Raw genomic sequence first — 27632 nt, forward strand, 5'->3', positions numbered from 1 at the left:
GTCGTCGTCGTGCTTGTGGTCTTCGTTCATTTTTTCTCGGGCTTCGTTTTGTTTATTTAATTTCTGGGTAATTGCCGCCTCATGTTCGTGCATGTGTAATGAGGGATCCGAGAGGGCGTTGCTGATGCTGCTTATGCAATCGCTGGCTAGGACAGGGAAGACCTTTGAATATAACCAAATGAACATTTTACGGGTCTTCTTAGGAGAAGTCTGGTTCAAGTCTGGTATTCCCAAAGTTCTTAATGGTATTTATTGAGATTATTTATTTTCTCGTTTATTAAATTAAATATTTGTTTGTTTTTATATAATTCATACATTTGAAAATTGACTTGATGCTAAATTTACACTATTTAAAGTATTTCTAGATTATGGTTTATCGTACCTCAAAAAACTTTGTGTGGTTCTGTGTGTGTGTGTGTGTGGGGGGGATAATCGCTTAAATAAGTTATTACTTAAATACAAAAAATGATTAAGTTATCATTTTGACACTTTGCATTCTCCTTAGTTTTTATGTATTAATTTTAATAGTTTTAAAATTCAGGCGAGAGTTGGAAACGAATACTAAACATTCAGTACTTAATGTCGATGAAAATGTTTATTTCATGCCAAGTTTAAATTAATTAAATTCTGTGTATAAATTAATTGTTAAAGTAGGTGTACGTGTAAGTTGCTTTAAATTAAAAACCTTTTCATATTCAGTCTAAACTTAAAAGCTTTTCAAATCGAAGAGGACTAAATAAATCACCTTTAGAGCAAATAAATCACATCAATCGGCTTTCCGTTTACAAATCATTTCCATAATAAGTTACAAATTAAATAAATTCTGGATGAGATAAAACAAGTTCAACAAATGGCGATGAATTTCGATCGTGGGGTGTGTGTGAGTGCGGTAATGATAGAATGCTTATGGTGCACTTACTAGATATGGGGTTTACGTAAAAATAAAAGATAATCATAGGATATACCTTATGCGGTGCCTGTTCGTATTGTGCTAAACCAATACAGAGACATTTAGTTATTGCATTTGGAGAGCCCAGCATTGCTAATCGTAGGATAATTTTCATATGTTTTATGGTTGATAAATTCCGATGCAGTCTATGGAAATTATAGCTCCCAGGAGAACTCTCTCCCTACTCACTTTCTGACTACTTACACCTAACACTCGATCCTTTCGATTGTTGGATTTTCGTTGTGTGTTTCCAAGAGTTCCAAGGCTTTGGAGTGTATATAATATATTTATATACAATTAGGGATTGGTTTCTTGATCCCGCTGGCTGCCGACTAATAGATACGCTGCAGGTAGAGCCGTCCCAGGGGCATGGCCAGCTCCACTAAACTCTTTTCGGCACGCACCGACGATTTGTCATCTGCTGAGGTCATCTTGGCTACAGTCTCTTGGCTCTCGTCGAGCTTGAGGCTCTCGGCATCGGCCTTGGGATCCACAGCGCTCGATGCCTGCAGTTGACCGGCACCGGAGCCCAGCTCATCGATGTCCAAGGCAGTGCTGGGGTTGGTTCGCGGTGTGGTGGGTTCTTTGATTTCCCCACTACCCCCCATCAGCTCTTCGCTTGTCTCACTCTCCTTCTGCCTGCGGCCAACATTCTCCAGTTGCAGATCGCTCGCGTTCTGAAAGCGCGTTTCCCCGGAATTATCCTCCGCACTGTACATGAGGAGGGGCACCATCGAGCTGCGCTCCTTGCTGTGACCGACTGTCGAGGATTCCTCCAGATGGGGCTCCATGTCCCCACTGCCACTTCCGCTGCCGCTGCCATCCACAGTGGAATCCTGAAACACCTTGGTACGCTTGTTGTCCACCTCGAAGGGACTCCGCAGAATGCTCCTCGGCTCATCCTTGGCATAAGAGTCAGCTATATCCTCCAGGTCCACCAAGGGAAAGTTGACGTCCCGCAAGCTGAAGTCATCTTCGGGGAGGGAGGGATACGCCGGATTGGACTCTACTTGTGGCACATCCTCATCCGCATCCATGTGTTGGGTGGAGCTCATGGGCGGCATCTCAGTGCTACTGCCGGGTCCCTCCGTACTCATATCTGCCTCAGTGCTGTTCCTCCCTTTAGGGCTGCTGCTTCCTGGCAGTGGGGAGCTCGAGCTGGGACCTTCAGTTGTGGAGATTATGTGGTAGATGTTGTCACTACCCGCTGTGTCTGGTTCCTGTTCCCCGTCGGGTAGCTCAACAGACGCATCCTCAATGAACACAGCAGCCTCCGCAGCCACAGCCACAGCTCCGGATTCCTCGTATCCCTGGGTGCTCGGCCTCTCTGTGGTGAATTCCCGCTTAAAGCTGACCTTGCTGGGATCGTTTTCGGCGAAGGGCAGCGGACCATCGGCTGGCAGCTTTGTATTCTGTTCCACTTCGTTGCCGCTTTGTGGTCGACCTATGAAACCCGCCGAGGCGGCGGCAATAAGCTTTAAGCTCTCGCTGCTGGAAGTGCCGGGAAGTACTTTCGGGTTGGTGTCTTGGCTAAGCTGCTGTCCCAACTGTCCCAACGTTGCTGGTGTTGTTGTCGCTGCTTCTGTGGATGATATCACGACAGTTGTTGTTGTTGCTTCTGTTGCCGTTGTTGAATCTGCTGCTGCTGTTGTTGCTTTTGTTGCTGTTGCTGCTGTTGTTGCATCTGTTGTACTCGCCACGGAGTTGCTCGAGGTTGTTGTTGCTGCCGACGATGCCGGTGCTCCCTCGGTGGTAACTCCCGACTTTCTGGTGGGAATCGCCGACTTCGATTTGTTATCATCGGTAATCCGAATCTCAGAGGGCTTCGTGATCTCCTTAATGGTTATGTTCCAGTTGAAGCCAGCGGACTGCGCGACGCCAGCCGGCTTCTGGGTGCTTGTCGTGGTGCTCGTGCTGCTCGTCTCGCTGGAAAGCGGCGGATTGTTGTCCAAAACTGTGAATTGTGGGTGAAAACATTAGTCTAGAACTCAATGAAGCTCACAATGTGCGGCACTCACTCGGACAATTGTCGTACTCGGGGCAGCAGCGGCCGGGCACGTATTTGGGCATGCAGTCGTCCCGCCGGAAACAGGTCACTGAGCTGCAAACCACTTCGCCGCCTGTAACGAATCGGGTGTGATTGCTTTGGTACTTCCACTATGAAAAGTGTAGTGGCAACATCTGCCACTTCATATTCCTCGACTTAATATTTACATTACAATTTGCACAACAAAATATTGCCAATATAAGACCTAAAGCAACCAACTCTCACATGCCAGCTCCTGTCTTATCCCACACTGTGAACAAGTGACTGTAAAAATTTATATGCGCTACCACAAAGAACAAAAATGTAGTGTTTTTACAGCTAATACAGCTAAATAATTGTCCAGCACATAAAATATTATAAAATACTTTTTAAACTGGAAATGTTTATTTAATGTGGTTCCTCTCTTTTTATTTATATTTTTCACCTTTGTCGACAAGCGCGATGAAAATTAAGAAGTCATAGGAGTAGAGCCGCGTCCCCCTGTCGCTGCTCATAATTTCGAGAAAGTTACTAAACCGATAGAAAGATTACCCTGCCATTAAAAACGAAGTAAGTGGGAACAAGTTCATAAAGCAAAATACAGTTTAAATAAGTCAAAAAGTTCGTGAAATTATTTTCTTATACAGGAATTTATTTCACAAAAATTAATTGAAAACTAGCGGCCCCAGTCAAGTTTTTCGCTGTGGCACATTGTGGTTGCATGGATAAGAAATTAGGGAGGGAACAACTATAGAGTTTTCCATTTATTAAATATATTTCAAAATACTTTTGAAGTTATCTACAGCAATGTAATTTTCTAGCTCCTGTTTCTAATGAAAGTTAACAAGTTTCATGGTGCCCAAGCCCGAATCGGAGTTTATATTTCGCTCGCTCAATGTCCTTTTGGCCAACACTCCCCGTAAACTGAATCAACTCACCTTTGCAGTAGCAGACAGTGCATGGAGTATCCGGATCGACCAATTTATAACCATTGGCATAAGTTTTACCATCCTTTTCGCAATCTGCGCGTGGAGCAAGAGGAGAGAAGGAAGAGATTTGCATAAATGCATCCGAACGATGCCGGCCGGGCCACCACTTACCGCATTTATAATCGGGACAACAGTGGCCGGTCCGCTGGATGGCGCGGCAGCTTGTGTGCTTCTCACAGTGCACCGTCGTCTCTGGCACCCACTGCCCGTCCAGGAGGCATTGGCCTATAAACAATTTGAAGAGGCGGCGCATTGTTTGTCATTTAGTTTGCGAGCAAAAGGTGGATGCGGCCAGGAGTGGGAGTGTAGAGGGACAGATTAGTTTTCGGCGCTTACCCTGTGGCTGCTGCTGTTCTGGTGGAGCTTCGGTGGTAATGTTGCTGTTGCCGCCGCTCGATCCGATGCTCGGCGTGACCGCCACCATGACGATTGTGGGGGATGTGCTGCTGCTGGTGCTGCTCTCAATGGCAGCCACTGCAAAAAAAGGAGGGGCACAAGAATGGCAAATGAAAGAAAGCGGAAAATCAAATGAGGTAAAGGGAGAGAGAGAGAGAGAGTGAGGGTGAGCCACACTGGAAGAAATAACTAGAGATAAATATTAGAAGAGCATTCAATCGAGTTGCCAACAAATCAGAATAGTTCCTGTCACTCTTCCACTTTAATTTCATAATTTACACGCAAATTGTAGACTTTTGTAGAGTGTATGCCAACAGGGACCTGGGACCAGGGACCAAGGTCTTGTGCCTTGTGCCTTGCCCCCTTGTCAGTTGGTACATATTTGAATGAATGACATTTTGATAACAGTTGTTTGTTGTTCCTGTGTTGCCTGGACCCCGTTGTTCTTGCGGGCTGGCAAGGTAAAATGCTATCAAAATACGGCGAAAGTTAAATGAGTTTAGTTTTAGTTTGGCTTTTTTGTTTGCTCGGCTGTGGGGAGTGCGGTCCGTCCGGCCAGGTCCCATTTGGGCTGCGAGATGCCCAAGATGAACTGGCAGCTGCTCTTGTCTATTGCAGTTGATTGTCCAGTCGGAGTATAATTCTGATGGACACGCCTTGCACGAGCACAAAAATATCTTGCTTCCACTCGAAGCAAAAGCAATCTTCTGCTTGAAGAATGATTAAACGGTTGAGAGCATTAATCATCTGCCCTGGGCCTCACTTTTATTGCGTTTGGCTTGGGCCTCGACCTTCATAAACTCTTCGAACATGTAGCACCCACGCTGAAGTGTTTTCCCATCACTTATTAGGGGAACTGCATATGTGGCTGTTCTTTCCCCTTTTGTCCGAATGGAAGGGGAATTCTTGGGGCTCAGATGGGACTTCGCTTTAAAATACAGTTTGCGACTTGACCTTCTTGGGGGCGTTTGGGAATCTATTCTTTATTTTGACTGCTTAAATGATGTTGAAATATGTAATATCCTGCACAAACTGTAAGTGCTACAAGCCCCATTTTATTGTGTTGCTCTCACACAATATGCATCATGGCTGTTGGTTCTTTCTTTAATTTCCTACTATGTTCCTCCTCAAATCACTTAGCCTGCTGTTGTTCAGCTCCCATCTACTGTCTGCGATTTTCATTTAGCCAGCTTGATGTTTGCTTGTTGCCAGACACAGACGCAGACACAGCCAGACACACACGTGTGCACGAAACTTGAAACGTTGCAATTAGCAGAGCAGCTTCCCGCTTTGCGCTCTGTTTTCATTGTGGAACGCAGCGCTAATTCCACGATTTTCCATTGTCTCCAGAGCTCTCTGGGTCTCTGGGTCTCGGGCTAGTTTTTGCGGCTGCCGTGTGTCTCCCTGCATTTTGGACGGCCAACACGTTCCAAATGAACAAAATTATTATTCACATTATGTAGAACCAGCCAGACAGAGGGACGAACAAAAGCATTTGCCTGACATTTGCCTCGGACTTAAGTAATGCGAATCCCCGCAGATTACGTGTGCGCCACCAAAAGATCTCATTTAAGATTTTGCGCCAACCGTCTCTCTCGTTCTATTCTGCACTTCTGGTGCTTAGATTGCTGTGTCTGAAAATAAATTGTGCGCCGTGAAATTGTCTTAAAATTAGCCTATGATTGTTTTCCGCAAGGCGGCAAGTACTTGTGCCTTTCCTTTCCATCGATTTCAACAGAATGTTGATTTTATTTTCGTCACGATAAATTATAGCACAATTGCCAGCAAGTTTTACATTTGCTCGCATGCAAACAACCCGCCGTAAATGACTTTTAGGGAGGCGATTGAGGATGAAGCGTTACTTGGGCTTAGATGTGATAGCCCGAAAGTCCATCCATTAAACTCATTACAGTTTGTAGCACAATTTTGACAGCCTTCTCCAGCCTCCAGTGAACCGCACTATTAATAATACTTAACACCATTGATAAATACGGGCTTGGGCTATAAATGCCCGAGGCCTGAACCAACAGCAATAACAAATCATCCCAAAGTCGGCTGCCAGCACTGTGGAAATTGCGGAAAATTGTCAGCCCAGACGCCCACACTTCATAAACTACTCAAACTCAACTCTGGGACCAGAAATATTTTCTATCATTATTAGATTTTCACCAAGTGGCTTTTTCCTTGTCTCCCCTCGCCCCTTCTAGCCCCGTTGCATTGCTAAGCAGAATTTCCGCTGTGCGGTTAAGTCTATGGCGGGGGTCGCTGTGCGGCCGTCTCTTCCTTTATAGTCTTAAGCAGTTTGCGGTTAGTTAGACAGACAGAGAGCCTTCCCGCTCTCAATTCGGCGACAAGTAATAAAGAAATTTCCGGGCTCATAAATTGTAAGTGTAATTGCAGCTTCATCCGGACAACAAGTCAAGCAGCAGCACGAGTTCTTGAAGTTTTGTGAACTGTGAAATCATCGGAGAATAAGCTCATAAACATTAAATTTAAGTTTATTAATGCATATTATGTTCTATTCATATACTTATGTATGCATTATTGTCTTTAAACCCTGATTATGTTTGGTTACGCACTCAAATGTTAGCGCGTAATTCATAGAACATAGTCAGTGGTGCATAAGTAGCGTAAACTCCTATTCTTGTTTGTCACTCGCACTGCCCACTGTTATCTCTTATTGCAATCTACACATGCTCTTGCATATACATATGTACATACATACATATGTACATATGTACACACAAACGTACATGTGCATGCGCAAGCTCCCGCTCTGCAGCAGCTTATGCAGACGCTCTCCCGTTTCTTTTCTTCTTTCGCTTTCGATTTCGCTCTCTTCATCAGTCGCTCTCCTCTCTCGATCTATTGCTCTCTCGATCTATCGCTGTCTCGCTTCGGCCCGCCTGCCCTTCCATGAGACTGGAATTAGAACTCACTTCTTGCATTTTATCAGCAAATCGCATCGACACCGTCTTGAACGGACACCGCGTCTTCACTCTGATCCCGTTCGGTTAGCTAACCGAATATCCAACAATTGAATAGTGAAATGTGATACAAAGTGTAAGTGCACACATAATTCCCCAACAAAAATAACACAAAATGCAGGTGGGACTTCAACTATTAAGACCTGAACAGCAGCTTGGGATCTATAATATCATTCCCCACATCATAATCAATATATTTGAGAGCTCTCACGCTGACACTTAGAACATTGTTATAAATAGATAGCATTTTGTATCCCCGTGATATTTCCATTGTCTCCACTGGGAATTTAAGCGGAAACCGAGAAATCAGCGGCGCGGCGCGTAAGTCGGCAGTTGTGAATGCGATTTCAAATTGACGCTTAAATGGCATTCAAAACGAAAGCAAAAACAATAAAAGACAATCAAAACACAGCTGACAGTGGGACGGAACGGAACGGGACGGGACGACTGTGGGGCAATATGACAGACGGACAAATGACTACAAATGAGCTTTTCGAGTGCTCCTCTACTTTTCCCTGGCTTTTGCCCGGGTTGTTGTACCCGCATGGGTTGTTGTCGGGCTGAGACGAAAAATGATAAATGAGCTAAGAGATGGCAGAGACACACATTTTGGCCACAAAAAAAATGAGAAGCAAAGTCATAGCCGCCTCAAAAAAACCTTAGACAACAAATGATTTGGTTAAATGGCAGGTGATACGCGGAAACTCAAAAGATCTGGTAGAAATGCCGCCCACGTTGGCACAATGGCATGGATTATGTCAGATTCAAGAAAAGTTCATTTTGCCGTCAGATTTTTGCTGATTAATCAAATGAAAATTGTTTTGTGCTGTTGAAGGATGCACTTATAAACAATTTCTTATGAAAACTGAGGTCTAAATTTGTGGTATTCGAACACATTAACGTATAACTCTTTTCTTATTGCCTAAAATGGCTAATTACCATAACCAAAATCGACAAATAATCCATAATTTGCGTTGCTATGCAATTGCATGCCCGATTGCTTATCAAAGTATCAGTGCAAACGTGTGAAATGCGCCAATGAGAGCTCTTGAGCAGCGCTCACCTCAGCCAATTTACCTCCGGCGGAGCCACAGTCGCGAACCGCAAAGACCATTTTGTGTATGCACACACCATTCCATGCCCAGCCCCATCCCCATCCCCATCCCCAATTCCAATGCAAATTCCCGTGTCCAGGTCCATGAGTAAGTCCAACCAACGTCCCTGCCCAGGCTGGGGATATTTAAATTAATAATGGCGGGGGCTCGAGCACGTTGTCAAGTTGTCTGTGGGTCTGTGGGCCTCGTCTGGGCTGTCATTAGGCGCATTAAAGGGGAACTCTAACAGATATCTACAGATGCGATAGAGATACGTTCTGTCAGCTCTACGTACCTGCCTAATTCTAGCTATTTAAATAATCACATACACTTGGCAGCTCGTACGCAAGTTATATACTCTGGAATGGGGCGTCCACTGGTCATTGGCAGTTACATTTCACAATGACAATTTATTGCATCAAACTTATTTTTACTAATCAAATGTGGTACACACTCGGTAATTGCACTGCGGCGGCAAAGTAGTAATCAAAAAGCCATAAAAAAATGAAGCTGCTTGGCAATTTGCAAACATATGACAGCTCCAGGGAAATGTGTTTCATTTTGATTGTACTTATCATAATCAATATGTACAGAGAGTCAGTAGAGCAGTGCCCTCAAAAGTATAGCCATACCCAGGCATGGTTGGTCAATCAAAGTTTCTTCATGGGCCACCCAATTTGGTTGGTGGTGTGCAAGGGCATTGCATAAGTTCCACTGTACTTGGCCGCCCTGAACTCCGTCAAAGCCGCAGAGCCAGCTAAACCCCCAGTACTCCCACTCGGTGGATGAGGCCAAATGTTGACTTGATTCAATTTAGCCAGAGTGGCCCGAGTTCGCACTCTTTCTGTTTGTCCTCTCTCTCTCTCTCTCTTTACCTGCCAAGCGCTCTGTAGATCGACAACGTTAAAGTGTAACACTCCATAAAACAGATGCCCCGCTTAAACGTGACCACAATATAATTACCCGCAGCAAAGACACGAGCGCGCGCGCCACTTGTTGGTCTCTGGCTCCGGGCTTGGGCTTGGGCTTGGGCTTGGGCATGGCCATGGGCATGGGCATGAGATGGGCTCTGGTCCCGGCGTCCGTATCTGGGTCCGTCTGTGTTTGCTGTCTATGATGGCTCTCCGGCCGACTGCAGTGGTCTTTAAAAGTTAATTTACATGCCCTGCTTGTGCCCGTGCCCGACCCTCTGCGACAGCAGGGCCACACACACACAGCAAAAAAACTAAAGAAAGTAAAAGTTTTTTGTAACACTTTTAATTTTAGAAGTTGCTCTGAGCTGAGAGTGCGGCACGTGTGAGCGTGGGCTCTTGTGTGTGTGTCTTTGCCCTCTGTTTGCTTTTCGCATTAAGCCAAAGCCCGTCGCCGGAGGGGATAGGGGAAGGCACAAATTATGCTTGAACAGCCATTGAAATCAGATTGAATTGGCGTTTGTAATAGCCGCGAAGTTATGCCATCAACTACTGGTTTATTTTCATAAGATCTTAAGGGTATATGCAATATAAGAAGAGATTGAGCGGCTAAGTTGGAAATTGTTTATGCAAAATTGCACTTTTCGCATTGGTTTGTAGCAGGCAATCCAAGAGATTTAAACCATTTTTGGTCACATTTTACTCATCTGGAATAATCCATTTTGCAGGTTTGCAGGTTTGCAGGTTACGAGTGCTAATCCAATCACTTAACTCATTCATATGTTGCATGTAAGCAAGCAGTGGCCCAGCCCTTACTCGTTCCCGCATTCAGGCAAATCAGCATCAGCAAAACCCACAATCCCACAAACATTTCATCCGCAAAATTCATCCAGCCGTGGGTTGGCTCCAGTTCTTCGATTCGTGCTCATGACCACTTAAAGCTGCTTAAAGTCCTCCTCCCAGCCGCCCCCCTAATCGAAGTTCATATTTCGTGCTCTTTCCATGAGCTTCCTTGGGGACTCATTTTCCGATTTGACACACAATTTTACATTGGCACCGACAAGAGGGGAAACTTTTGCGAAGTGCCACCAGTAAGTCTTCCCAGCTTTGCTGTTGCTACGCATTTGACCTGGTCCGAAGTCAAAGTCTGGAGTCTGAGCCTTCTGAGGCTTCTGTTTATTTTGTCTATGGATTGTTGTCCAGCCCCCTCCCAGCCCGAGCCCCCTGTTATTATGCTTATGGTTGCATACAGAGCACGTATTATGGCAGCAGCCAGATCAGTAGGGAGCGGGAGAGTTGGGTTGATTTTTGGGGTCTTAATATTTGAACACTAGTGCAAGGAGTGCGGACTATGGGTCAGCCACCTGTGTAATATATTTGCAGTTGTAATTATAAATCAAATGTCTGTCTGCATTGCGTATTCTAGACACACGCAATAACTCGTTGAGCAACAGCAAACAGACCCCCATAAAGTAGATTTTTTCTTGGCTAAAGTTTCCAAAAATCAAGTAAGAACTTCCCAACGATCTGCTGCCTATAATTTTGGGCCAAATCATGGCAGCAACTTTATGCATGACTCCAACTGGGCAGAAGACTCCTCCGCCAACAAATATGCCCCTTTATGGCCGGACGTGACTTAAATGGCTGGCTGTACTCTTGGTTTCGGCTCGGAACTTTAAATTAGAATCCTATTTCTGGAGATCCGTGCTGGGAAAAAAATATACCCAGTGGGGTGCGAAAGTTCTCCTAGGATTAAGCCACGTAAACGCTTGAATAATGGTCAGCAGATTTAACTTTTAGCATCTGAAAGCTGATAACAGCTGGCCACCTGATAACGATAACAATAATATGTCCGATTTACCATTTCCGGGCTCCCCTCTTTCCGGCTCTTTATCTGAACTTCCTCTTTGTTGGACTCCCTCTCTGGCCAAGGGCGTTAATTTGTTGCCTTTTTTACGACTGCCAAGTGGCAATAAATTAACGGGGAGAGGGCAGCGGGAAGAGGGAGGGAAAAGGTGAAAGCATCTGCCTTCGACCCGCATTTTATTTTATGTCGTTTTGATTCCTTCCTCTCGATTTTTCCAGACCTTTTTTTCCGATGTCGTAAGACTCCATTAAACAATTCAATTAAGCCGTTGGGCTGCTGGATGGGCGGGCGTGGGCCACTGTTGTCTTTAAAATGTCAAACTCGATCCAATGCGGGCGAAAGTGGGCGAATTAAGACTCTGCGGAGTAGGGGGAAGGGAAGACAAAGGTCCTGTCCGCGACATTGCCGTCATGGGAATTAAAACATTTCATGCAAATTTTCACGCTACTTTTCTCCGGGGCTTCTTTTTTTTTGGTGACCTCCGCTCTCTGCTTAAAGTATTTACTTTAATTTAATGTGTAAAACACAAACAAGAAGCTCCGCCATTAAAAAACAGACTCCTGTAAGCCAGCGGCAGTCAAAATATAAAAACAAAACAAAAATTAGGAGCGGCCACAGCGGAAATTAAAGTATTTCCGGTTTGCTCGAGCATTTTGGGCCAGCTTGGTGGGGGGGAGCGGACTTGGGCCTTTGCAGTGCTAATTAACGTTGAAATGTGCTGGGAGCAATATTGATTGGCGAAGAGCTGAAGAGCTGCGAGCTGGATCATATTAGTGTTTGCTTTGCAGCCTGAAATTGTGTTGTAAATTCCATAAATATTCTAGCCCAACGTAAATTATGTTTATTGTTTGCTAAAACTCAACCACCAAAAGGTACTAATAAACGATTTCTTTCTCCCTAATGGCACTTGATACTCCCGCCACTTCTCAGTGATGAACTGCCGGCAGTTTGCCTTTGACGACTCCACGCAATCTAATCGTTATCTGGGCTGAGCTGAGCTGAGCATCGCAACATGGCTGAGAGCACACTGCATATAAATGCCTGATAAATAGTTCTCCGACGAAGTCGTTCCATATGCCATAAAAAGTGCATTGGCGAAACCAACGCGGCGTATACGCAACATCAAGTGGAGGAACTTGGGGCGCAGCTGGAAGCTGGAGGCTGCAAGAGAGCGGGTGAACCGAAGCGACAGACTAACAAAGTTATGACAAGGATTTATGAAGTATGCATTAAAAATGAGCAGCTATTTGCCTTTCGCCCGAGAATTCGCTAAAGCTTTAAGGAAGACCCCCCGAAAAAATAAAAGAAAAGGCAAGCAAAAGTTGCGTCTTCTCCTTGAAGACGTTTGCTATTCCCACGTCCCACGAAGCTGAAACAAAAGCGCTGTCGTATGCTGTGTGTCTCCGCTGTATTGTTTGTTTGACAGATGTCGTGTGTTTGTTGTGTGTCGCGTTTGTTTACATACAAATTCTTCAGACGACATTCGGAGACGCCGCCATATCCGCCCCTGCCAGCGCCTGCCTTTTGCCCCTGCATCCGAGTGAGAAGAGGAGAGAGCCTGGCACATCCGCATTTGTTTGCAGAGGCGGAATATCCAGCAACAGGCAGGGCAAGTGGCACAGGGAAGGAGTTGTGTCTCTCAGGTCTCGGGGCTCCCAATGTGTTACGTGCCACCTTGGCAGAAAAACTCGCATATAAATCAGCGCAACATTTGCCATTGCCCCACATACTCGTGTGTACCCAGGCCCCTTGCTCTTTCTGCGCCTCCCTGCCGTCAGTAAACATATCGTTATTTATCCATTTACCCATTGAATGTGTCACCCAGTGACGGGGCTTCCATTGCAAGAGTATGTTTGGTTCTCCTGCAAGTTAATAGGAGTACACGATGCGGTTGCGGCTGCGGCTGCCACAGCTCCTCTGGCTGCACAATAAACTGATAAGGTCACAAGTAACCTGGAAACCAGCTGGGAATTTATTTTAATTGAGGACCTCATATACAATGTAGAGCTATCGATGTTCAGCGAACTTACGAACAATTCAGTGCAGAATACAATCTACAGAAACATCCTCGAAACAGGTTAGAGGTGCTGCAATTATGTTGAGTTTAATTCACTTTTCAACAGGGTTTAAGATATTATATTTGGATATTTCTAAGAGATTTTTTTTGGAGATTTTGCCACTTGATAAAGTCTTTCCTTAACCCTCCAAGCATCCCCGCAGCAGCGTTGACAGTCCGCGCTTAGCCCCAAGAACCTTTCCGGGCACGCACCATTCTGGAATAGTTTTTTTGCTCCTCAACCACTTTGCACAGCATTTTTTCCGCTTACTCCATGTGAATGTAAATCCGTTTTGCTCACGTTTAGTCTTCAGTCTTCACTCTCCCAATGGTTCTCATTATCAATGCTGTGGCGAGAGGGAGAGAGAGAGAGTGGGTGGGAAATATGTGTGTTTATATACACATGATGAGCCCGATTTTCTTTTCATTTTCATTTCGTAATAGCGCTCTGACAGTTTTCATGTGAACTAGCAACAATTTCTCATCGTCAGTTCGTGGTCGGAGGATGCAAGGACCTTCTGCGGAGCTCCGACTGCAAGCATTTCGCACACAACAAACGTGGGGCAGGAACTTGAGCAGGAAACCGGAACTGCAACGTATCCACCAGCCCCAGCATTTCTTACTTTTTCCCCACACACTTCGCCTCATTCCTTGACTGTCCCTACGTGACGTCTTTCTCTCGAGACGTCACAAGATTTATTTGGTTGCAAGTTCTGTGGATGTTGTGGCTGTTATGGCTGTGTGTGTGTTGGCCCCACTGTGGGTGTTGTTTGCACTTGTCTCGGTGTAAATATGCAAATCGCTTTCTTTTCTGCTGCGCAACGAATGTGCTTAAAATTCCGCAAAATTGTAGTTCATTTTTATGTTCTGTCGATTTTCTCCCTCCTTCACTTTTGCTCCCTTTTCCACCTTGACTTGAGTTGTCCTAGGGCCATGTTTGTTTTATATATGCATATTTTTTACCTCGGTACATTTGATTTTGGCTTCCCCAGCATCCCATCCTTGATCCACATGCGAGTTTGTAGATGTGGATGCAGTTTTTCTTCATTCTTATTTCTGGCGGCAGTTTGTGTGCCCTGCTCCCTGCCTTTTTCTCGGAGATTCTTGTTAACAGCAGCTTGAGCCGCTTAGCCTTGGTTTTTCTTTATGCCCCATGGACAGTTTAGGGTTCATAAAAAAGGCTGTTAAAATTGGAATTCTCTGTATATTTTGCACACACTTTTTTGGGTACTTTATTTGAGGACTTCAACTATGAAAATTAGTGTTTTGTAAGAGCTCCCAGCTCCGCCATGGCGCTTCATAGATTCAAAAGTTATTTCAAATTCGTTAAGGGCATTTAAGCGTGACACAAAGTCCTCACATTTTCCATTCTATTTCCTATTTTCATTCGCTTTAAATGCCATTTGGCAAGCGGTTTGCCCGCCTCAGGAGAGGCTAAAGCTGTTTGAAACTTTTTATGGGAATTCATTGCTCTGCAACCTTAATTGAAAATTAAAAAGGTAGACATAAAAAATTAAAATGAATTACGTGCCGTTTGATTAAAGTCAGCTTAACCCCAATTGTTAGACCAAAGAGGGATCGGGGACTGTTAGCCCCTTCATAATGGGGTCCAAAGTGTGCAACTTCCATGCGAAAATTTAGGAGGCAAAACCTAATATTAATACTAATACTCCTTTGTGGCCGATCTCTTAAAGTTACTCCTGGCAAAGCGCTCAACATGAAAATGTTATAAAGGGATGAGGCCAAACGAGCCGGAGGGACTCTGCAAAACTGCAGCTGCCAGGCAAACACATGGAAAAACCGCAGCAGCCACTTCCGCGACTGCCAGTCCGAGAATCCCCAAGAGCCCACACTCCACCCAGCAGCCTCATTTGGACGGCCTGTTGCGGTAAAGAGAACAAAAAATAAACAGCAATTGGCAGTGGTCGTGCCATAAATACTCAGCTATTCTCCCTTTGTTCTGCCATAAAATTATAGAACATTTTTGAGAAAATTTGTACACTTGTTTAATATAAATTATTCGCAAAAAAACATCGTCAAACGACTACAACCTGTGGTTCCAGCTAAGCTGATATTAATGTCCATCATGATGCCACAAGAGAAAACTCCAGGGTAGAGTCACACAACGGCAGAGTCGGCAAAAATGTTTAAACAGCTGAAACACAAAGGGCAAAATGCACATATGCGAGGCAGGGCGGTCGAGCCACAAAATCTGTCGCCTTTAACCCAGCTTAGCGGGCACTGCAGGTCCTGGGTCCTGCCCCGCAACGAGTAGTGTTAATTTTGCTGTTAAACTGCAGCGACAAGTGTAGTTTTGGTGTGGGTATTTGGGAGGCATGCTCTGAGACGCCTGCGGCAGTGCCGAGAGCAAAGTTTTGGCCATGGAATTTTAGTTTGTGGAGAAGCGAACAAGCATTGGAATTATTGAAGCAAATACATAAAATTAAGAACATTTTTATCAAATATGGGAGAGTGTTTGGAAATGTTTGGAGCCCTGAACCTGCAAACGATGTGTCGGCAAACAAACACCAGAGAGTCATTCGAAAAAGAGCAGAAAGACACCTTTAAAAAAAATCAAACGTCTTTGCTTGAATGCAATTTAAACACATGTTTTTTCATTGCATATTGAGTTATTTTGCCTAATCGATTTGCACCAGTCGCAGTCTTCCCAGAGCAAGACCCCTCCAGCGTGTTCTCCGCAGAGAAATGTTCGGTCGAATCGTAGTTGCAGTCACAGCTTGTGACATTCCCAGTGTTGTTGCTAAATTGTTAAATAAATCAAAATCAAAATCAAAATCATAGAGACCAGAGCCCCAGTGCTCAAGCTCTCAAATGGCACGCCAAGTGCCAATTCCACGACGATTCGAGTGTGCCACAAATCCGGAGCTGGAGTGAGAGTGAGAGGGAGCGGGAGAGGTCGAGGTTGAGTGGGGGAGTGAGTGGGAGGGTCCAGTTATTGATGTGCTTTTAATTGGGGCTTGGTTCGGCTGCAAATGCGAGAGTCTCCGCTGCATGTTGCTGTCACATTTCAGTGTCTGCCCGTCTCAGGCTCCACTCTGCACTGTCCCCCTGTCCCCTGTCTTCTTGTCACATCATAACGGAATTTTATTAGTTTTCCAGCATTTCCACACTTACCGGTAGACGACGTGTGTGCCATGCAAATGGTCAACACGAAAATGGCCAGGCTGAAGGACCCGCAAATTCCATCTGGCCCCCTCCAGGCTCGTCGCCGTCCCCGTCGCTGCTGGTTGATATTGCATTTTTGCCTCGACATCTGTAGATCTGCTCCAAAATCCTTTTGATGAGAGTCCCCGCAGAGGGACGAATGTGCCATTGTTGCGTGCATTTATGTTCGCTGCAATTGAAAGTGGAAACTATAAACACTATTACGACATTATCAGCTGTCATAATCCTTAAAGGGAAATCCCTTTTCCAGCTAACATGCAACTTTCCGCATTAATAATTTATACAAGTTTTATGGATTTTTCTTAATTTATGCCAAAAGGCTGCCACAGCATCAAAAAAGTTTTAGCATTAAAAAAAGTCAGCACAAAAATTCGCTTTAATAAAATTCTGGCTAAAGTTTAGAAGGCAAAAGAGGGCAGACGGCGAAGAGAGAGAGTTTAAGGGTCAAGTCGAACGTTGCCGAAGTATTAATTGAAAAAAGTTAATTGGCAACTAGCGAAACCGATTTACAAGGGGGAAGCTGCAGCAGTTCTTTTTTTAAGTTTTCTTGCTAGAAAATTACAAAATGTAGACTGCAGACTTTTGCTGCTGCGACAGTTGTTATTATTTAATTCTTATTTATTTAATTATGATTATAAATTACTTTTATTTGCACAAAATAAAATATGCAAAGGTAAACCTTCATGTGTACAGGAATGCAATTTTCATTGAGTCCAGCAATCAGATGCCAAAACAATGTCCAAAACTTTGAAGCAGATTAAATATTAAAATTGTGGCATGTGCATAAAATTATAATTATTAAATTGGTTGCTTAATTAATGATTTTTTACGCCTCTGGTGTTAATAATCAATGATCGTGAGTAGAATTTGATTGCCTCGCCCTCGCATCTGTGTGTGTCATTTACGGATAATTGGGCAGATTGGGTTCTAATTGAATCAATCTGCTTGGGGAGTCGATATGGAAAAATGTGCCCAAAATACAGAGTGATTCAGCTATGCAGAAAGGAGAGCCTGCAACGATTGGCGGAGGAACGTTGTGGGACGCTTTCGAACGCGTCAAAACTTATATCTGTATATTTTTTTGTATTCTCATCTTATTTTCATAGAGTTTTAGCTCTTGAATGATTGGTTACAGATTTCTTACTCATTCCTTAGTTGAATTTTGTCTCGGCATCATAATAGTTTTAAAATTTCAAAATTTTTTTTTTTTCATTCGAAACAGAAATAAAAATTCTTACTTTTTGGTCTATTTAGTTGCAAGGAAATGTCTCGTCATTTTGGTGAACTATTTTTGGTTTTCCTTGCAATTAGATAAACTAATTTTGTGTACCTTAAGCAGGGCCAGGACCAGGCGCTTACATGCTGCCCAGCCAGTTTGGACCGGGGGCCGGCCGCGGACCTCAATACTCTTTCGGGCGTAGGACGGATTATAAAAAGAACGACGAAGCTGGCCCTGGACCTGGACCTGCCGCCTACAAAGTTGACAAAGTCACACGTTACGGCAGGTCCCATGGGCTGCAGTTTTCCATGTTGAAGAGGAGTCCCATTAAGCCCACTAAAATAAGATATGATTGAGGTGGAAGAAGACTTCAAATCAAGCCAAACAATTAAAGCAAAGCAACCTGTCAACCATTATCAGGCTCATCTGGCAATTTGCCTCATAATTAATGGCATGGAAACTGTGATTAGTAATAGGTACGAGAATTTCCCCGGGGCCACGCAATTAAGGCGATGACACACTCCGCTGAGATGCATTTAATGCAAATCAGCAACGGAGGGGAGCGAACAATTGAAGTGCAGGGCAGGGCAGGGCAGGGCAGAGACAACAACTTGTTGAAGTGGAAAAGCCTTTCGCCCAGGATGCCTCTTCCCCCCTGAAGGGCTTTAAGTGCACTTCAACTGTTTAGCATTGTGAATGCGGCACTGGACCTGCCCTGAATGGGGAATGTAGGACTGGGCAAGCCTTTAAGTAACTTACTCCTTCGGCTCAGTGACTGACTGACTGAGGACTGGCCAATGGAGTGGGTCCAGGGCCTGGACCTGGACTCTAAGCGAAAGCCTGTTATTTTGCCCGCGTCTTGTAATAATCACACAGTAAACAGGCAGCAGGCAGCAGGCAGAATGCACGACTGGGACTCTGGGCATCAGCGTGAGAATGTGCAGCAGAAGAAACACAAAGAAAGGAAAGGGCTTTGGACTAACTGATGTGGTCGGTTCCCCCCCACTACCCCAGCCCCAACCCCAGCCCCAGCGCAGTTGTAATTGCAACGTCAACGTAAATGCATGAAGCCAGGCAGCTGAGCAACTGAGGAATGAGGAATTTCACGGATGTGCGTGCATCTTGCAGATGCTCCTGGCTCCTGGCTCCTCCCTTTGCCATGGCTCAGCAGGGAACGGGGCTGACCACGTATTCACACAGACATCCAGAATGGTACCCGACCCGCATTTGATTGCATTTCGCCTGCATGAGTGGGAATGGGACCTGAAGATGGCCAGCGTTCAATCTGCACTTCTTTCGTTCAAGAGATTTATCTGCGCGCGTTTATTTTAATGTTACGTTCCGGAATCTTTGCTTATTTTTATGTCTTTAGCTGGTCAAGGCATACTCTCATCGAGGGGAGGTATAACGAAAGCTGGGAAATGTTTGTCACTGAGAGGAGTAGGGAAGTGACTGCTTAAAGCAAACATTAAGAACCAACTCAGACTCCTTTCTATTTTCAATCAGCTAATAAGTTACTTATTCAGTCTGAAAACGCGTCTGCAGCTCTCCTTTTCGGTATGGGAAGGTGCAGCAAATCTTCGCTCTGACTTCTTGTTTGGCTTTCCTTAAACAGCCTCTTTCAAAGCATTGCCAAATGGCTGCGTGTCTGTGTCTTTATTCAGCATCACCTCCTTGTCAGTAGCATCTACAGCGCAGAGCCTGGAGCTGGAGCTGGAGCTGGAGGAGCATTCCTTGTGGTGGTACGTTGACCGCCTGGAATGTTGATTCATCTTCTTTGGCATGACTGCTGCCAGTCCCTGCCCTTTTTTTTTTTTCTTGCAAGTCCACTTGCTCTTTTATGTCAATCAGCAGTTTGGCATGCTGCATGCTGCATCGTGCTGGGGCTGGGGCTGGGGCTGCTCCTCGTTTATGGGCCATCATCATTTGGAAAATGGCTCGCTGCTATTTTTAGTGTGCTCTATTCTATTCCTGACTCTAGCCCCGCATATTAGATATTCCTGTGCCTGTGCCGTACAAGCCATAACAAGCGAAAATTACCTTTAAGTGGCGCAGGGCTGGTGCTGGAATGCTTCGTTATTTTTAGCACGATCTCCGCCTGACGGGCTGCAGTTGGCAGAGAACTGATCACAGCCACTCGTAGATAATTGTAGATGGGCATAGAACTTAATTGCATTTAAATGCCACCAGGCGCAGCTTGGAATCGTGAGCCAAAACCCTTTGCGCAAGTTCCACCTGCTCCGGGGCAGCCAGCGGGGCCTTTTGGGCAATCAGGAATATGAGTTCCCAGTCAACTGTGTGTACTGTAAGCAATATTCATTTGACAGCCGAAGGCAGTGCCATTCCGCACGCGTAGAGAGCTCTGATTGAAGGGTCAGCACAGGGTTATACTGAAGGAGAGTCTGGAGTGCTCGCTGCTGACCTCCCGCACTGACAAATGTTTAGTTTTAATTGATACAATAATCGGTGCCGAATCGGTGTTGTTTAACCTCCCCTTGATTAGAAACAATCGACCCTGTGGGATGTGGCACGTGACTTGCCTCAGCAATGGCTCAAAATTCTTTACACAAAATACAAACGAGGGAAATTAAGGCAACACATTTTAATTGTTAGCATCCATTACAGGTGAGCCAAGCAAAAAAGAAACAATAAATGAGAGTATTTGGGGAACAAGTTCAAGCCGGGAACAATCTTCGTACGAAATCCATCTGAACGTGCGGAATGTCTCACTGCTGGCCTCCGCGCTGGTCAGCTTACCCTGAGCCAGCGCATCAAAACTTTTCCAGGTTTTAAGACCCATTTAATGTGAGTCAAAAAGTCAATAAACCCAGAGACAGAGCCACAGAGCCACGTCCCTGTGTTCCTTCCTGCTGTTCGGCGGAACGCTCCAGAAGTGGAGCAACAAAAACCTGTCACGTACCACAAAAGTGCATTCACATTTTGAAAGCCAGCGCCAAGAAAGCGAACTTTCGGTGTGCCATCGATGGAGGCTGCTGCTGCCCCTGTGCCAGCGATACAGGGGATAAATTTCTATCTTAAAGCTGTGCGAGGAGTGTCTGGGCTGGCCAACTTTCGTTGTTGGCCAAAGACAAATTCAGTCAATTACTTCATTATGCGTTGAGGCTTTCGGGCTCCTCTGTCTGCCCTTCCTTTGGGGTCCTTTCCCGTCTGCCTGTCTGTCTGCCTGCTGTCGCCTGCCATCAGGTGAAAGGCAAATAAAACGTCAATTTGTGTTGGCAGTTGTGTCCTTTTCCTGGTATTCATATGCACATTACATATTCGGAATTTATTCATGCCCCGAGCCAGCCCTTTTGTGTCAATAATCATTTACATGTTTATCTAATTTGCGGCCGATTTTTTGCCGTCTTTCCCTGAGGCAACCTGATTGAATAGGAAGAAGGCAGCAGGAAATTCATGAACTTGAAGTGAAACTGAAAGACAAAAGATTCTCATTGTTGCTGGCCAGAGCACACTTGCACGTCGGAAACTTTCAGATGCTTTCAGACACTGCTCCACTTTCGAGCTGGGCAAAAGTTGTCTTCAAATTTCGTGCTCTCCCTCGTGGCCAGTGCAAAACGAGTTGATGACCAGGCCACAAAAATGTACGCTGCAAGTGGAAGTTGTAAGGCAAAAGCAAAGTCACAAAACCCACCAACACAATGCCAAATGCATCGAAACGTCACAGAGCAGAGCGGCAACTTTGTTGTTCCCGGCTGTCATCGACATCAGTGGCCTGCCATTATTATTGTTTCCGTATGCGAAATTCTCACTTTAATGCCACAGCAGCAGATCTGCCACAGCCACAGCCACAGAATGTTGCCAGAAGCTGTACAATCAAATATTTAGGGTCACACATAACATAAACCAAATGCAAATGAGCAGCATCCCAGCCACAATCGTTGGACATGTGGACAGGCAGTGCTAGGATATGAAAATACCTACAGCTGGAGCACCTTTTCTTGTTTGCCAATTGCTTGACTCCATAAGTGGCAGACAGCAAGTGACTTATTATCCAACTCTACCATTACAGCATTTGTCATTTAGTGTTCCATGTGCGCCGTCGTATGTTTCCCCTGGATGCTCCTTATCGTCTGTCAATAGCTCCATCGCCAGGTTGTCTCTGTGTCAGGCTGAAAATGTTTGTTCTGCATTTCTCTCCGGGAAGGAGCAGGAGCAGGCGCTCGACTCTACAATTTAAGAGCTTAACCCATGCGAGAGTTGGTGGCCTCGCCTCCGAATTTGTGCTGATTTGACACTAAAATTTGACGCAAAGTAGTTGGATCTCCCGCCTCGAAGTCCCTGTCTCAAAATGCAAATGGTGCATGAATGTTTACTCGCCGCCCCCTCCCGGCAAAGGTTTCTGTTTACGCCTGTTTTTTGTTATAACTACAATTTGGCGACGCCCAAGGGATGGGACTTGAAAGTTTTCCCTGCTGCTGCTGCTGCTCCTGCTGCCTTGTTATAAATTTTGTATCCATCCGATACTTACAGCCATTTTGTGGCACTTTGCCTACATGTTGCCTGCCATGGCAACAAAGGCATAGGCAAGAAACACCGAAAATCAACAACTTGTAATGCAGAGAATTTACTTTTGGGCCAAAGTTTTTGCTGGGGGAAAACTTTACTGCAAGTAATGATTGTCAGGAGAGTTCTTCGGGTAAAAAAGACACTCCGATAATTTGTTGCTGGTGAATAGGATAATCTATCGGCTGGGCTAAGTTTCTGCTCTTTTCTATTCTTGGTCATAATCCAAACTCCTTGAACCTCCGTTCATCTGTTTTGGGTTTGTATTCTCCACCTGAGCGAACGAACCATCTGGCTGCCACTCAGACATTGGAGCACTTCATGTGATGGGTTTCCTTTATTTGTTGCTCTTCAATTACGTGTAAATGTCAGCCCGACATTGATCCGTGAAAATGTCACGCCTGGACACTAATTGTCCAGTTAACTTTATGGCAGATCATTTGACTGAATTTTATTGTACAAAACAAAACAAAAGCCAAGTGGAGACTTGTATGCCCAAAACGGTAAGGTACTATTTACATTTGTATGCCTTGAGGTGATTAATGCTTGTGGCAGAAAAACCCAAAGCCTAGGGTCGATGAGTCAAGGCAGGGCAGGGCGTGGCAGGCGTGGCAGGCGTGGCGCAGCTCTTTCGATCGATATTCAATATCAATTTTGAAACGAGGCCGCAAACCGCGAAATATTTGTGCACACGTTTCGGAGCTGCTGAGGGGCAATAATTTAATAGTAAATATTTTTGTATTTCTACAAACAAATTAATTAGACCACGTACGTGTCCCGTGCGACCGAAGGCTGCTGGGCGCCATTTATTGTATTATTTTTGGTGGAATTTTCAATACTGCCGCAACGGCGCCATCACAGCCGGGCAATTAGTGGCGCAATTTCGCTTTTTCGACCACAAGTCGGCACGGGTCACGGGACACGGGACACTCCGAAATGAGATGATCTAAGCCCTAGTGCAAATTTTAAACAAAGTAAATTCTTTATGCAATTTTGTTGTTCTGCAAATGACAGGAACAATGCTTCGGTCGGGCGTCCTAATTTATATTTTATTTCGAGCATATTTGTTTTTATTTTGTGACAAACTTAAGGGATTTTTTTGCCTCCTCTCGCTCCCTTTCAGAACTTAATTCCAATGGAAATATTTTAATGGATTTTGTTACCGAATTGAATGCAATTATACTCGTAGTTTCGATTGAATCACACTCTATAACTCGAACAAGCAAAGAAATGAAATGTGTCCGCGGGCTCATCATCATCGATGTTTATTTTGCATTCATTAAAAAGTTTTGCACTCGTGTTTACCTTATATTTGGGGCCCTCTGTTGACTCTGTGACTGTCCAACGGCCGGGGAAAAAATACAATACTCTTTTTGCGTTTAAGCAAAGAGAAATACACAGTAAAGTCAAATTCGGGGGAATCGAACCGTTGGGCATTTTTCAAAGCCGTCAATGACGTAGGAACAAATTTCGTAAGGCCTGCGTTTCCTGGTAACCAAAATGCATTTAATTAATTGATTTAATAGTTAGTAAGCCAACAAATATTTGGGATTCAATTAGCTCTCTTTTCTTGTCTCTCTGTTTTTGTGCGAACTTAATGCGCGGACTTTGATTTATGAATCAGTTTTATGTGTGCGTCTGTGTCTTTAGCACATATCAAAATATCTACGGTCGGTGCACATCCCAAACCATATTGATGCATAAGTGCGTTTGGCTCTTGAGCGATCGCTTTCTTGACAGGCATACCAGTAGCTGCTCTGCATCATAATTTGCACTCTTCTCTTCGGGCCTTTAGTTTCGAATTGAAATTCGCAACGTTTGGCATTTCATTCATAAAAACTCAAAAATATTTTGGTTTGCTAAACACGGGTATAAAAATATATATGCATATCGATTGGTCTATGCTTTTTCTTTACTGTCGGTCTGCACTACTTTAAATGGGTCCACGTGTCGCATTTTTGCTCAAAGTTGCGAGAGACTCTTCCCCCACGCTCAAGCCATGGGGTAATGAAGGTTGGTAAAATGCGTTAAATGATTGGTTGCCATCTGCCCCTTATTTGTGGTCTTTGTTCCACTGTTTTGGCCTGCCCACAGGAAGTTTTAAGTCTGAAGGAGGAGCGTGTAGAAAATAAATAAAGTCGAGGACTTCGAGAATCATTGAATTGTGTTTCCTCTCCATTCGATCCCTGCAACTTAATAAACATATTGGATCATCCATTTTTGTGCATACCCTGCTTTGAGCTACTCTTATCTGTCATCTCCTTTGCATTTTCCTTTCACTTTTAGACACGTGAAAGATAAATGCTCAGCGTAGATGTGAAGCGTCGCTGAACTATCAGCCACACACGCGACATGGGCCGGGCTTGTGGCCTAATCTCACGTAACAGAAATTGTTTTATTATTTATTCTTCGCTGGACCAAAGTGCAGATACTCGGCACGGGCGACACAAAAGATTTGACAGGCATTTTGCCGCCAGAATTATACTTGTTCGTGTGTCAGAATTATTTGCACACAATTCGCTTAAATGGCCATTCCTAACCTTGAATCTCAGACTCCATACAAGGCACAATTAACAAACACGCCCGTTGAGAGCCACAAAAGCTGTCAAAAAAGTTCACAAGCCACGGCTAAAGAGGTAGCCACGCGTGGACTGCCATTTGTTTGTTTGTTGATTTAGTTGCTGCAGTCGGATGATGCCATTGGGGCGAGTGTTGATCATTCGTGAAAAGGCCTACAATAAACGGGCCAAATGCCACACAGAGCGGCATCAAGCGGGAAAATTTGTGACAAGTGGCAATGAACTTGGAAAGGTCTTGGCTGTTGCCCTGGAGTACAAAGTATCTACATACATTAGAAACAATAGCAGAGACTCATTATTTTTGGATATATTTCAAACAGCATTAACGCTGAGATCAGCGCTCAACACTCGTTGGCAGGCGAAATGAAGACTCAAAATAAGATAGTAATCGAGTGGCACATCAAGCATTGTTTGCTGAGCAGATGGTTGTCTATAAATCATTGTGAATTGAACAACTCAATCCCAATTACCCAGAAGTATTGGTGGAGCAGCTACACTTCTGGGGAACTGTGTGTAAACACGTGAGCTCGAGTATTTATTTCGCGGAAAATCGATGATCAATGCACGCATCAAACACTTGAATCAACATTTGTATTTACAAGCAAGAAAATCTTTAAAACAAATTCGAATGGAGCTGGAATCTACTCTCGCTGTAATGATCAGTTGGAAGGCTTTACTCTAACCTCTTTTGACTCAACAGAAATGTCCTTTACTGTATTAAATGTTTGAAATCATCCGAACTGCACTACAGTCTGCCATATTTATCGAGTGTAAATATTAAGGCGCATTCTACCCCGTTTCTTAGGGCGGAACGGAGCGCGTCTCCTCCCATGCCAAACAACGGCCCTTGTTTCTTGTTCAATAATTTCACTCGTGGCAACCGAAATCAACAATCAAAATGCATTAGTTTCGTTTTGTTGTTGAAATTTTGTTACAAGTGTCGCCCTGTTTTGTTGTAACTAACACACTGACAGCCACTTACGTTTTGGAGCCGACAAAATTGTTCGCGCTTTTTGGCTTTGGAGGCCCCAGAGAAATATTTTGTGATTATCGCTGGAACCGCGGCAGTGGCCGCTGTTGGGCCCCCGTTGTTGTGGATTTGTCGGGTTTTTTGCTTCGATTTTGGCTTTGGCTTTGCCTTTGCCCACGTTTCTTGCGTTTTATTCGCGCTTCTGCGATGTCTTTTAGTGCTTTTCAATTTCTTATTCACTTCATGTCTGCGCCTTGCGCACCGTCGCCGTCACACACACACGCACACACACAGCACACCACACCAGCAGCACTCTGGAGCCGTTCAGCATAGGGAGTACGCACTGTTTCTGAGCGCTTCTTCAGTCGCCGTTTTAGTTGCTGGTTCAGCCGCGACGTCAACGTTGCGCGCTCAAATCTCGCTACTAACTAAATAAACGATTCGAAGCGGCGACATAGCGCTGCGCTGCTCTGCTCTGTTTTGCTGCTGCTGTCCGTAACCATGCTCGCTCGCTCACATACACTCGTACAGTGTAGCAAAAGAGTTAAGGCACGCCCAACGTCATATTATGAGGTGAAATATTTAAGCGTTGCTTGGGACATTGTTGATTAATTACTACTAATACTATTAATTCTGCATTCATTTCTAACCGTTATTTGATGTGTTGTCTGCTTTGTGTAAGATTCATTAATCTCACTGCACCACCTTTGGTAGCGTGCAAGTACTTTTTTGATTTACTGTACACACATGTGGCCGCACTGCATGTGTGCGCGTCGTTTGGCGAAGCAAGTCCCAAGATGGGCTTGGACAATGATGCCGATCTGGCTGCTTTAAAGCTAAATGCTGCAGGCTTGTTAAGCAGCGGATGTTCTAAGGCGAAACAATAACCGAAATTGGGTATGCAAATATTATAGTAGAACGCATATCAAAATGAATTGCAGTGATTTATTAGAAGAAGTCTTCTTTCAAGTTTGTTTGCCACTTTTGCGGCAGTTGGCCAACGTGCTTGAGCCGGCTACGTCAGCGCTGACTAAGTGCAAGTCGAACCTCAACAAGATCGACATTTGTAGCGTCTGCCAATGCTTTTTAGCTATTTTCATTTGGAATATTTGGTTTTCAAGGCCCAAGCAAGTGTTGTTTAGCCTTTCCCTTCATGTTTTATTTTTGTTTACAATATTGTCCTGTGTCGGAATATTAAAAATTCCATTTTTTCAGGTGCTGTTCAGCAATGCGTTTGAAGCAACTTTTCTGGTCCATTCTCTGGGCCATTTTTTGTGTGTGTCATCGGCTAGACCGGCAGCTGCGTCCACTGGGACGGGCCGCCGATGACGTCTAATTTTTTCCCGAACTCGTTTGCTTACTCACACACGGAATTATGTCAGGAATGCTGGTCGGACGAGGCTGTCGGAACGGTGGTTGTCTGCTGCGTTAAAATTCGGTTGATTAATTTTGATTTCGGGGGAATGCATGGCAAAAGCCGGTTAGCATTTCGGGGGCATGAGGATTGGGGCGCGTGCCAAACTCTTCGTTTGTTGATGCTCTTCTGGCTGATATCGAACGCGTTTCACATTCGTAGAGGTAACTACAACTACTACCAACTAACTTAGTTGGTCGTGGCCCTTTGGCGGTTGCCTCACACTGAAAAAAGATCAGGTGATTGCAATTGGTATCGAGCAAGAGCCAATAAGCCATTGACATCGGTTTTTGGGAGCATTTAACACTCATTTTTCTGTTGGCAACAGCAATTTCGGGCTATTTTACTGCGCTGTCAGCATGTCATTCGCACTGATTTCAATTGAAACCCACAAGAACAGCAATATGTAAATATTGCCAAGCAGTGCAGCGAATTTCCACATCATTTGCAAAAGTCTCGACGAAT

The 27632-nt window shown here is 44.7% G+C and overlaps 2 protein-coding genes across 3 annotated transcripts; one reads left to right on the top strand and one right to left on the bottom strand.

The window, feature by feature from the left end:
- Nucleotides 1–1125: 1125 nt before the first annotated feature.
- Nucleotides 1126–26185, bottom strand: LOC117901006 (serine-rich adhesin for platelets). Of its 2 annotated transcripts, XM_034811602.1 has the most exons (7): nucleotides 25766–26185; nucleotides 16411–16630; nucleotides 4301–4438; nucleotides 4076–4189; nucleotides 3914–3997; nucleotides 2968–3069; nucleotides 1126–2903 (listed from the first exon to the last, which is right to left on the bottom strand). In XM_034811602.1, exons 2-7 carry the CDS (start codon nucleotides 16619–16621, stop codon nucleotides 1282–1284), a joined length of 2271 nt encoding a protein of 756 aa, XP_034667493.1. In that variant the 5' UTR covers nucleotides 16622–16630; nucleotides 25766–26185; the 3' UTR covers nucleotides 1126–1281. The 2 variants fall into 2 exon arrangements, with proteins under 2 accessions (XP_034667493.1, XP_034667494.1); XM_034811603.1 differs by lacking the exon at nucleotides 25766–26185 and having other exon boundaries at nucleotides 16411–16649.
- Nucleotides 17590–18090, top strand: LOC117901007 (outer dense fiber protein 3-like protein 2). Its single transcript, XM_034811604.1, has 2 exons — nucleotides 17590–17741; nucleotides 17801–18090. The coding sequence occupies exons 1-2, from the start codon at nucleotides 17726–17728 to the stop codon at nucleotides 18034–18036; spliced, it is 252 nt and encodes an 83-aa protein (XP_034667495.1). The 5' UTR covers nucleotides 17590–17725; the 3' UTR covers nucleotides 18037–18090.
- Nucleotides 26186–27632: the final 1447 nt, after the last annotated feature.

The sequence above is a fragment of the Drosophila subobscura genome, chromosome U (genome assembly GCF_008121235.1).
Source record: "Drosophila subobscura isolate 14011-0131.10 chromosome U, UCBerk_Dsub_1.0, whole genome shotgun sequence".
Lineage (NCBI taxonomy): Eukaryota > Metazoa > Arthropoda > Insecta > Diptera > Drosophilidae > Drosophila > Drosophila subobscura.